Raw genomic sequence first — 13375 nt, 5'->3', positions numbered from 1 at the left:
CAATTTAGTATATAAAGAGTCCACATGTGCTTTTTGCATATACATGTACATGTAGGTATATACGTAATGCATAATCTTCAAATGACGCGTACGTTTTAACTTGCAATGAACCACAAGGCCACATACATGTATTCTAACAATCTAAAAATCCTCAATAGTTGAAGCAAGCATAAATTATTATACCAGAACTATGGCAGAAAACTCCCATCACTATCGAATCTGCGAAGTAATGAGCTCCGAGCATATACATGTACATAATTAGCTCATTATAACAAATGAGTCACATGAAAGGACTTGAAAATTTGTTTAATTAAAACTGATATTTCAACCAGTTTATTTAAGATAAATGTTATAAAATACATATGTATTGTTTCATTATCTCATGACCTTATTGAAAAAAAATTAGTATTTTGTGTTTCTGAAATTCTAATTATAACTTAGTATTATCAATTTTGCATTCTTTAAATGTACTCAGTTGAAAAAAGAAAAATACACAGCTGATTATCACGAACTTCTGAACAGACTAACAATTATTTGATTTGTGTACAGATTTTTTCTGGTATATGGATTTAAGGAAAAAATAAATTTCTCTTATCATGACAGAAGTCTTTTCAGAGAAATTTCTTTCCTGCTTTTAATCGGCGTAATTTTGCCTGTAATTTTCCAGATTTTTTAAAAGCCGTAATTTTCTGGTTGAAAACAACTTCCGTCGCCATGATGAAGGGAGACATGCATGCCGACTGAATTTAAGATTTTTTTCCTCTGTCACCGAATGAACAATATTTGCTTCCATAAATATGACCGATGAAGCAACCATTAGCTTATCAGAACGTCAAAGCACGCTCGTAAAATAATTGCTTAATCAATATCGCTAAACCGGAAACACATTTTCGTAATATTTTCAACAATTCTTAATCACCATTGCGCTTGAGTTTGAGCATCTTTGTGTGTTGTTTCTGTATATCGATTTCTGGTAAATCTTGTTCACTGGTTTTATTCATGAAAAGCAAATAAAGACTAATGACACAAGACAGGCAATTAACAGCTTTATTAAGCACTGTGTTTGCCGACTTTATGCATACTAATGCTGGATTTTTATTACCGATTCCTAAAAGACCTGAGTCAGATGATGATGATGTTTTGCGCACGATCGGTTCGAGTTTTTCTATACATGTACATGTATATGTATCAGTCAATGAAATATGTATATATGGGTAACAATTATTAAATTTTATACATACACGGTAGCAAAAGTATGTTTTCCATGCTCTTAACACTATAAAAATTCTAGCACGAACATGCATGATTGTATTATATAAATACTGCATGTAGTTGAGTGTATCATTGAAAATTTTCACCCCAAGAAAACTATTGTCAACAGAGGCGCAGCCGAGGTTGACAATGGTTTTCGAGGGGTGAAAATTTTCAATATTACACTCGACTATACATGGTATTTATTTTATTATACTGAATGTTTAATGCCAATACATGTCACAGTGATCCTTACGCGCATAAATTCTGCGCAGTCTGTATTTTTTGGAATATCACCCGTCGTCAAGCAATATCGGACTGTTGCTATGCTGGAGGGCGTGGCTTCATTATTCAGCGGGTAATAGTGTTTCTCAAACAGATGTTTCTCGACGAATCAGATTCAACTAATTTACATGAAAGTATAATATTATAGATTGTTGTATACGTATACGTTGTTTTCAGTACAAGTCTGTCTGATCAACAAAATTTTGTGACCCAATGAACACAAATCGTTTCTTCCTTCGACACTTTCCATTTCAAAGTAGTTTACTTATACATCTTGAACCAAGAATTCGGCCGTGGATAGGGTTGTACATTTTTTTTTTGCTTTAACAATAACAGGCATAAATTTCTGCTCACAAACTATTATATACATGTATCCGAGAACTCAGAAAATAAATACTTAAACAATCTCTGCGTGTAATAAACTCAGTGTGAATATGAATTTCATATTCTGCTGAACTACAAAGAAAAAATTTATTGGTCACAATGCACAATCGCATTTAGGTCTTTTATTTAAATTTTATATTTATATATAATTCTTAGAATACAAGAATAATATTTATATAGAAAATCAGTTTAAAAAAAAAAAAAAACCATCACACTATTACATGTACAACAAAGGTGTATTCAACTTATATTCAAAATCTCTAATGTTTTTGAACTTCGACCATTTTATATACAGATTTTTATTCTTCGACTCTGTCCTGTTATGGCGTGCCAAGATATTGCGACGTAAACAATCTATGTTATAGTCGAATTTCATGGTCATGTCGGACTGCTGGTGAAAAACTGTCAATGTTCGAGATAACAAAGTTGAAAACGTTTCTTCCCATATATATTTTAAGAACAAGATTACATTCAGGTGAATAATATCAAAATAGCATTTTACTGAACAAGTGTATTGCATATAAATAAAGATTCTATTTTATTTGACTTTTCTAAAGCTGATACTGAAAAGGTATGTCGATTCCCTTCATTTTCTCGGCGTATAACAAGTCGAAATATCCCGACTGCTCGACAGTGAAGTGAGATTTCCAATCTCCAACCATACCTGTAACGATAGTCAACAGAACTACAATGTAGGTAATACCCTCCAAAAAATAATTATAATGAATTAAAAAAAAAAATAAAAAATTGCAGGGACGGATCCAGGATTTGCAATTCCCCACCATGCCAGTAACGATAAGTTACCCCCCCCCCCCCCAAATGAATAAATAAAAAGAAAAAAGAAAAATAAAATAATATGAAATAAAAAAATAAAACAAAGGAAAAGTAGCACTTGGATTTGAAACTTTGCAACATGCAGCAATAAATAGAATTATGTATCTTAATATAGTCTACTTGTGTACCAAGTTATATTGAAATCAAACAAAATCTGTAGGAGGAGTAACGTTTTTAAAGTATTTCACAGAAATTTCTATTTTAGTAACCATGGCAACACCGTTCATTGAAATCAAAAACAGGTATATACATGTGCTATTATGTATCATAGTGTAGTCTATTTGTGTGCCAAATTAGATTGAAATCAGACCAAAATTCTAGCAGGAGTAATGTTTTAAAGGAAATATACAGAAATTTCTATTTTAAGCATGGCAAAATCATTCATCAAAATAAAAAAAAAAAAAACCAATTTATCAAATTATGTATCTTAGTAAAGTCTACATGTGCCACGTTATATTAAAATCAGACTAAAACTGTAGGAGGAATAGCGTTTTCAAGGAATTTCACATACATTTTTTTTATTTTTAGTAATCATGGAAACACAGTTCATTGAAATCAAAAACTCAAATATCGATGCACTAAATTATGAATCCTAGTGTAGTTTACTTGTATGTCAAATTATATTGAAATCAGACCAAAACTGTAGCAGGAGTAGCTTTTTGAAGTAATTTCACAGAAATTTCTATTTCTAGTAACCATGGCAACATCGTTCATTGAAATAAAAAACCAATGCATTAAATTATGAATCTTAGTGTAGTCTACTTGTATGCCAAATTATATAGAAATCAGATCAAAACTGTAAGGGGGGGCGAGGGGTATCGTTTTAATGTAATTTCACAAATATTTCTATTTTTAGTAACCATGGCAACATAAGTCATCATAATCAAAAACCGATGCACAAAATTATGTATCTAAGTGTAGTTAACATGTGTGCCAATTTAAATTGAAATCAGACCAAAACTGTAGGAGGAGTAGCATTTTAAAGGAATTTCACAGAAATTTCTATTTTTAGTAACCATGGCAACACCATTCATCGAAATCAAAAACCGATGCAATAAATTATGTATCTTAGTGTAGTCTACTTGTATGCCAAATTATACTGAAATCAGACCAAAACTGTAGGAGGAGTAGCATTTTAAAGGAATTTTACAGATTTTTTTTTATTTTCAGTAGCAATGGCAACACCGTTCATCGAAATCAAAACAAGAGGCCCATGGGCCACATCGCTCACCTGAGTAACTTTGGCCATGCTGTTCTTTACCAGATTTCCCCCCATGTAATACCTACTGTGGCCCCACCCTACCCCCGGGGGCCATGATTTGAACAATTTAGAATCTACACTACCCCAGGATGCTTCCACATAAGTTTCAGCTTTTCTGGCCCAGTGGTTCTTGAGAAGAAGATTTTTAAAGATTTTTCCTATATATTTCAATGTAAAACTTGGATTCCCTACTGTGGCCCCGCCCTACCCCCAGGGGTCATGATTTGAACAATTTAGAATCTACACTATATCAGGATGCTTCCATATAAGTTTCAACATTTTTGGCCCAGTGGTTCTTGAGAAAATTTTTAAATGACCCCACCCTATTTTTTTCTTTTCTTGAATATCTCCCCTTGTAAGGGGACTTGGCCCTTTATTTTAACAATTTAAACTCCCCTTTATCCAAGGATACTTTGTACCCAGTTTGGTTAAAATTGGCCGAGTGGTTCTTGAGAAGAAGTTGAAAATGTGAAAAATTTACAGACGGACGGACGGACAGACGGACGGACGGACGACGGACAACGGGTGATCAGAAAAGCTCACTTGAGCTTTCAGCTCAGGTGAGCTAAAAACGATGCACAAAATTATGTATCTTAGTGTAGTCTGCTTGTGTGCCAAGTTATATTGAAATCAGACCAAAACTGTAGGAGGAGTAGCATTTTAAAGGAATTTCACAGAAATTTCTATTTTTAGTAACCATGGAAACACTGTTCATCGAAATCGAAAACCGATGCACTAAATTATGTATCTTAGTGTAGTCTACTTGTGTGCCAAGTTATATTGAAATCAGACCAAAACTGTAGGAGGAGTAGCGTTTTGAAAAATTGGTTACAGACAGACAGACAGACGGACGGACGACGGACACCTTACTATCGCATAAGCTCTTCTGGTCTCTGACCAGTAGAGCTAAAAAGTAAAAACCAAGTATATTCGGACAGGTCTTGAAACAGGTAATGCATATGTCAAATATAATTTTTTTTCTTTTTCCTATGAAAAGTAATTGTTTTTTTGAAAATTAGGTCAAACATCAAGGTCAAGGGGTAAAAAATCATAGCATGTTCGGAAACGTCTTGTCACAGGTAATGCACATGTCGAATATGAATGTAGCTGCAGAACTGTAGCGTTATGGTTTTACATTTTAGTCTTTGACCATAAAGCTTCAGGTCCTGTGATGCAAATATGGTGCAATTTACGGCGGAAGATTTTCTGCGCACGGTTGGGGATGTATTTCTCCACTTTCCGGCATTGGTCAATCAGCTATCTTTCATTCCCTAATTCTAGATATATTCTGTTACCAACCTGTATGTTTTATCCACCTCCTAACCCTTTTTAGTCGTCTATGCAGACCAATAAACTCGCTCGTTTTGAATTTTCTTCCACCCGACAAAAAATTCAAAGCAAGCGAGTTTATGCTGTATCTTATTTCATTTAAAAGTTATAACTTTGTAAATTATGAATTTTGAAAAGTAGGTCAAACTTTAAGGTCAAGGTCATGGGGTCAAAAATCACAGTACATTTTGAAAGGTCTTGTCACAGGTAACGTACATGTAAATATGAAATCCCAATCTCTTTTCATTCAAAAGTTATGAGCAAGGTAAGAGTAATGTTATAATTTTTGAACAGTAAGTCAAACTTCAAGGTCAAGGTCACGGGATCAAAACTCATAGTATATTTGTAAAGGTCTTATCACAAGTAATGTACATGTTAAATATGAAAACCCCATCTTTTCTCATTCAAAAGTTAATTTTTTGTGACAGACAAGCTGACAGACGGACAGGCTGACAGATTGGGTTTTTTTTTTTGTTTGACGTCCCTCTCGAGAATTTTTCACTCATATGGAGACGCCACCACTTGCCGGTGGACAGCTGCAAATTTTGACCTATACTCGGCACTCAGGGCCATTGAGGAGTAAGGGATCTTTTTCGTGGCGACATCTACTGCGCTGCGACACGGGACCTTGGTTTATACGGTCTCATCCGAAAGATCGGTCTTCACGTCCCTTCACGTGGGATTCGAACCCGCGAGGTAAGGATCAACTCCTTACTCCGCGACTCCAGAGCAGACACTCTACCAATGCGCCACGTGGGCGACGGCTGACAGGCGAATGAGATTTAATGTCCCATCGCTTTCGTGAAAGCGGGGGACAAAAGTTCTTGGAAAGAATGATTCAAGATTTCCAATTTCCCATCATACCTGTAACGAAAAGGAAAAAAAACCTAAATGTAAGTAATACGAAAACATTAAACAGGAGAGAATCCAGGATTTCAAATCCTCATCATGCTGTAGGGAGGGGGATGAAAAGCACAAAAGAAGCAATTTTCGAGAGTCAGACATACAATCATTGGCATGTCTCCAGAAAAAAAAGTTATATGGAGAGTACACAGTCTAGTATTCACGCTTTCATAAGGAAGAAAAGGGGTATACATTAACTTATAAACTGAAAATAAACTGAAAAAGTTTGTACTTTAATTCAATCATGTATATATATATATATATAGAGAGAGAGAGAGAGAGAGAGAGAGAGAGAGAGAGAGAGAGAGAGAGAGAGAGATGATGATGATGATGATGATGATTATCATTATTATTTTTTGCTGAAACCTACAATTTGTTACATATAGTGAAAAATGTTATTCATTTCAGTCAGTTTGGAAATAGCAAATGGATGAACACATTTAAATGACATAATATTTTGTTAATCATATTGATAGAGTACCTGAACACAAGAAACTAATATATCATCTTTTGATGCAAAAATGAAAAATCACGAATAATTCTCAGCATGTACTAAAAGATACATGACAATTAATTTACTTTTGTATATTGATATCCAAATACGCCCACTTTATCACAGCTTGAAATGTACCAGAATTGCAAGAAAACTTACATTGTATCATATTCCTTCATGAACATACTAATTATAAACCTACACATTTGTATTATATATAAGACTTAGAGTATAATCTTAAAAAGTACAAAACAACGTACTTTTAAAATTGTAATGTTTAGTACAGGTGAAGGGTGATTAATTTTGTTTTCAAATATTAAATAAATATTGATTATTTCACATAATAATGATATAACCCTAGAGATAAAAACAAGAGAGAGAAATCGTCTTTTCTCCTATAGAACAACAAAAGGCCATTTGGACAATTATTCATTTATTTATTTATTTTTAAAGTCAGTTACTTGTTAGCATTAAGCAAGCATAATTTAGTATTTAGACTCTCTAATAAATAGGCCTGGCTTTTAATGTGTATGATCATAATCATTACATACATTTTAACAATGTACTTTCTTTTTGCCCCATGAGGGCCCTTAATTGGTAAATAAACGAATTGAATTGAATTGAATTGTTCAAATCCAACCCCCACCCCCACCCCTCTTGAAAAGACGGTAATGACTACAGGATATGATCTTGAAATTAACAATTTACATATCTTCATCTTTTATTCAACAATTTAACCGACAAAGAATTACAATGTAATTTGATTCTTTAAATGCTTTTAAAGAAATACCATATATACAACCTTTTCGGAGTAAAGGTGAAATCTCTTTGTTGATGGAATATACGTCGTGGTGATTTGTCATAGGGTTTGTGCGCATGCTCTCAAAGCAGCAGTGATTGGCTATTTTGTCCACTGTATCTTCTGATATGTCGCTCTTATCGAGAAAGCAGCTCATCTTCTTAATTTCATTTTTCAGATCCTTACGAAAAGAAAAAAAAAGAGACGATCCTTTATACATCGATAAAAAATGCGGGCACAATGACAATCATATACATGTACATGTATATGCCATGCATAATTACATGTACATGTTATATACCCAAGGCGCACCTATACATATTGAATACCTTAAGAATTTATATCAATGAAAATTTTTAAATAACTTTTTCCCCTCACAGAAAGAAATGTCCGATAACTCTAACCTTTTTCATATCCTCGTAATACAAAATATAGACATCAGAGTTATCCCTCTTATCCCACCATCCTTTTGTGAAATCAAACCAGGAACCATGGTCGACTGTGGAAAATGAATGTTAACATTTAAAGATTTCCGGACGCCACGATAAAATTAAAAATTACTGTAAGCTTAGCAGGAATTTGAAAAAAAAGATGCCATTTAAGTCTAAAATTTTAAATTTATCTGGATGAAAATTCTGCACTTTTTATATTACACTGGGGATTTTCTGACGCCGTAGTGATATCGATATAAAAGAGGCCACTCGAGAGGTGGTGCTCACATTATAAATGCATATACAAAATAAATATTCAGTATAAATTTTCAGTCAATACATATATTAATTTTCCAACATAAAAAAATAAATTCAGTTTAATTTTTATGAAAAGGAAATTAATTTATTTAGGATTATACCATGTCCATCTAAAAACATTTCCAGAAACTCCGGCCAACTTCCTTGGAAGTTTCCAAAGGACGAACTGGAACGATAAAAGTGGAAATAGGAGACGCAAAGGTCCTTTGGATTCCTAAACAGGACTAATTTCTGTTGAGACAATAAAGAAAGGTAACCATGGAGAAATACATTTTTAAAAAAAATCCTGTAATATTTGTAGATAATAAAATTTCATTACTTTTTTTTTTTACTTGCAAGTGAACAAATATTGGATGCATGAGAAAAAATTATATAAGTTCATTAATTGTTGCATGATACTGAATTTCTGTAATTCACAATTATAGAAGAATTAACTTTCCTCATGAAAGAATTTAAATTTATAAATCAGATCATATGTTTAAGAAAATCTGATTACAATCAGATCCTTTGATCCGCTCACATTGATCGCTACACAAGGTGTGTAGCGATCTATTTGAGCGGATCAAAGGATCTGATTTTAATCAGAGTGATGTTTAAGATAAACAAAAATCATGTAAAAATTTGAAATGAAAAAATAATATTTGATTGATTGTGTGTTATTTTACATCTCGTTCGAGAAATTTTAACTTAACGAGAAATTTAAACTTCAAAACAGTTTCTTCCTGCAGTGGAATATCTAATATAAAATTAATTTTCATTTGGCCTCGTTCACTATAATTAGAAAATAATTGATAAAATAGTAAACAATTTGAAATAATAATAAGAAATAAATATATATTTTAAAAAAATACTTGGCAGGTAAATCTTGTTTTTCAAAATTCACTAACTAAGTTTAAACTCCGCTTGAAGTTATTAAAAACAGCTTACTCAAAAAAATAAATGAATAAATAAATAAATGAATAAATATATAAATAATTTTTTTTTTTAAAAACCCTCAAAATTAAAAGATAAATAAATGAATAAATAAATTTGAAATAAATAAATGTTACTTTGCATTTGGTTTTGAAGATCCCAGTAGGTGCCAGATCCACGGGGAGATGAGTTTTTATGACCCTTGGGGAGGGCATGGGTTTAGCAAGTTCGAGGCCTACTTCGTTTAGCACCAGGTCTTTGAATTCCAAAAATGGCGACCGAAAGTAGACTTGCTCCACCTTTGCTTTTTGGATGTTTCCATCGTTTACAATCAGCCATACAATTTCTTGAAGCCAAGTTGTTCCTAAAAAAAAATTGAAGATAAATTAATTTCTCAGGTAGGAGAGCTTCATTATAACGAAAAAAAAATAGCGTAAATTTGTTAAGATATGGTTAGTTCAATATATTAACAAGTGCTTTGTATTTCAAAGTTACAAGGACAGCATTTCGAAATACATGTAGTACGTAGAAATTCGAAGATCTATCGAAAGTATAATTCATGTATTCTACTAAATTACTTTACAGATCGATATTCATTAAAACAAGTACCTATTTACTTAAACGTATAATAGTTTTATTATATCAATATTGTTAAATCAGATCAAGTTATGTGAATATAAAAATATACAATTTGATCAATGCCACAGTCCCCCCCCCCCCCCCCCGGGAAATTCAGTTTATTTGATAAACTTATGGCTTACTGTAAAATGTCAATAAAAAACTTTATACATGTAGTGATTTTTTGAAAATTTGCAAGTTTGAATAATCTGACTTTATCGCAAAATATTTGCAAAAAATAAATAAATAAATATATAAATAAAATTAAAAAAAAACATGCGCGAATCTAAAGGGGGCGGGGAGGGGGGGTCCGGAACCCCCCCCGGAATTTGCAGAGTTATAAAAAGTATAAAAAATGGCATTGGACCCCCCCCCCCCCCAAGAAAAAGTGGACCCCACCATCACGACCTCGAAATAGGTTTTTTTGACCAATGGGAAATGGATTTCACGGTTTTTTTTTGTTTTGCTTGTCAAGAATTTTTTATGGTTTAATAGGTTTGGTTTGGAAGGATATTTATTTTTTTTTAGTCAAGGAATTTCTGGGTTGGAATTTTTTTTGACTGGGGTGGAACCCCCCCCCCCCTTCTGGAAAAAATTCCTGGATCCGCGCCTGAAAAATATAAAATAAAAATTATGATATTACTCTAGCGTAAATGGTTGTTGAAATAGGATTTTACTGTTGGAAGATAAGGATTTTAAGTGATTCAAAAGGACAAATTTCAGAAATTATTATTGAACAACATTATCTTTATTTAATAGTTTAAATCGAAATCCATAATTTGCATATACAATGTATGCAACATATATGCTATGAAATTCTTCGTGCTTTAAAAGAATGGTGTACCTTTTTAATAAAGGTAATGAATTTACCTTTTTATGGTTTTGAATATTTAATATACTCTTTTTCATTTTGTTTAAATACATAATGTATATCATTACGGTGTAATAAATATCAAACACTCCCACCGTTCCATATTTTAAAGTCAATTGTCAGCTTATCCGGAAATAAAAAAATTGGTGGGAAATTAAAGGGGGAGCCTGATCATAATTTTGCTTGTTTTTAAATACTATTTTTGACACAGCTGTCAAAGATTGGGGGTTAGGGTGGGGCTGGGTGGATCTCCTGGGTGTCCCTTTACATCAGCTTATGTTGTCAATTTATTTATGGGGAACCGAAAGTAGACTTAACAGGAAATCCCCACGAGTTGTAAATACCTTTGATCTATTTTTAGATACAGAAAATTCTCAGTAGTGAAAATTTTCTCCCGACTTCGACTCCACACTTTTTTTTTTTTTGAAAATTTTCTTCCTCAAGGTAAGTTGAATTATATTCTTAAGTGCATGGTCATTAATGGTGGGTCGCTGCAGGGCAAAACAAGGGTGGGTCGCCTGGGTCGGCGAGGTTATTTACAGTACTGCACGGGGAAAATGAATCTGATGACGCTCATATTTTTTTTTTAAATTCAAACAATTAAGGTTGTTAAAGGATTATAACCACGTCAGCAAATAAGGAAATGATTCCTAATCTGTTTTCAATACCGAAGATATGTAAATGTATACGCGTTTCATTCTAACTTTAAGATAATAATGAGCTGATCAATGCACATTTCAATACAGATTTGGATCCCTCTTGGTCATTAATTTTACTATTGCGAGGAGTACAAATCTCATATAAATTGAATTTTATAAAAGGACCTATCAAAATTGGTGTTTCCTTAAGATGGTTCTTAGTTATATAGCCTTGAAACTAATACAATTATGTACATGTCATCTTTTGAGATTTTGACGTTCAATTAATAGACTTTATAGTATTACACATTTCAAATTTAATATAATCATCTATACAATGAAAAACATGTATATTAATTCCTATAATTAAAACTTAAACATTGTAATGAAATATTTATTCATTATTATCGAAAAAAAAAATGAAATGGTTAAATACTTGTAAAACGGAAACTGTTTGATTGTTATTCATTTAATAAAAAAATCTAGATAATGAAGTAGATGTATATTTATTTCCTATAATTAAAAAAAACTTAATAATTGTAATGAATCATTCATCCAGTATTATTGAAGAAAAAAAAATGAAATGGTCAAATACTTATCAAACGGAAACTGTTTGATTGTTTAACGTTTAATAAAAAAGAAAAACGGGGAAAATATTCTTCACGAAAAAAGGGTATCGTTTTTCACAACCATCATATGTTATTATTATTAAAAATAAATTTGGAAAGAGATATGACATTTTCATGTTACATGGTCTCTTGTTATATAATGTCATTCTGGTGCAACATCCGGCCCTGACTTAAACAAGAACGGTCTGATAATGCGTCAAAGTGAACTATTTACATAATGTTGTTTGAAATGTTAGATGAAATTGGAGGGTTAAAGACAATAAATTTATAGGATGATAAAAAGAAAAAGATAATTTACAAACAGTATTATCAGAGGTTAAAATCAACTAGGAAAAACTCAAATAATTTTAATTTCTGTTTATAAAATATATATATCTGCAGTGAAGTTAATTATAATGAATCGATTTTTAATTATTACTAATAATTATTAAATGATTTTAAAAAGTTATTGGCTAATATAAAAATATGCCGAGATAATTGTGATTTTCATGATAGTAACAAAAAATTCCGAAGGATTATTATTATTATTATTATTATTTTTACAGAGAAAAACACATACTCTTTTATTCAATTTCCTAAATCCTTTAAAGTTTCTTTGTATGAAATATGTTCAACATTAAGATTCTGATTTAATTTAAAAAGTTATAGATACCTGCTTTTGGGTACGTCACAATAAAAACGTCATCTTCTCTGACGTCAAAATCTTTGACGGCATCCAGAACATCTGGTGGCGAAAAACCAAAAAATAAACGTCCTTTATAGACATGCTGTCCCGGTAGAACATGCTTATATTTCTCCATTTTTCCCCAGCTACTGAGATGACAACAAAAAACCTAGGTCACAACTTCACCATTAATGGAAGCCATTCCAGAATTGTTTATGTTTGGCGGTCGAAGAATTTGTCAATAAGTCTTTCACTGGGTATTACGGTCGGAAAAGCTCGATTCTTTTAGTCATTGCATATTGGCTCGAAAATGGACCTCTTATTGGAAGTTCAAAGCGTTTTCTCTAATCTCATCACGACATTATTGCAGTTTATTCCTGTTTTCTGCTCAGTGGCAATGAAAACGTCTATAGACTTTATAAATGGTTTTTAGTAATGGATATTTCAGCAAACATATCTAGGCTTTTCAGAGTAAATCTCATTTAGTAATATGTCTCTCAAATAACTAGCTGTATATAGAACTAACATGTGAAATGCATTTATGTTCTCATTTTCAGTAACACTGATCTCCAGAAATGATATACAGTGAAACCTGTCTAATCCGACTTGCACAGGAAGACAATTTTTGTGTCGGAATAGACAGGGTGTCGGAATACACAGTGTAAAAAAAAGGAAAATGTTAGTAAATTAGGAATGAAAATAAATTCGGAATTCACAGTAAACGAACTGCACAACTGTCGGATTCTAAAGACAGT

General features: G+C 32.3%; 1 protein-coding gene across 1 annotated transcript; it reads right to left on the bottom strand.

The window, feature by feature from the left end:
- Positions 1-2135: 2135 nt before the first annotated feature.
- Positions 2136-12848, bottom strand: LOC133202584 (sulfotransferase 1B1-like). The gene is made up of 6 exons (XM_061338425.1): positions 12609-12848; positions 9338-9564; positions 8390-8519; positions 7944-8038; positions 7543-7720; positions 2136-2584 (listed from the first exon to the last, which is right to left on the bottom strand). The coding sequence occupies exons 1-6, from the start codon at positions 12754-12756 to the stop codon at positions 2472-2474; spliced, it is 891 nt and encodes a 296-aa protein (XP_061194409.1). The 5' UTR covers positions 12757-12848; the 3' UTR covers positions 2136-2471.
- Between the last annotated feature and the right edge of the window lie 527 nt (positions 12849-13375).

Source organism: Saccostrea echinata, unplaced genomic scaffold (assembly GCF_033153115.1).
Source record: "Saccostrea echinata isolate AGI-Se365-2 ecotype Australia unplaced genomic scaffold, CSIRO_AGI_Sech_v1 ptg000047l, whole genome shotgun sequence".
Lineage (NCBI taxonomy): Eukaryota > Metazoa > Mollusca > Bivalvia > Ostreida > Ostreidae > Saccostrea > Saccostrea echinata.
This window is presented reverse-complemented; position numbering and strand designations above follow the sequence as displayed.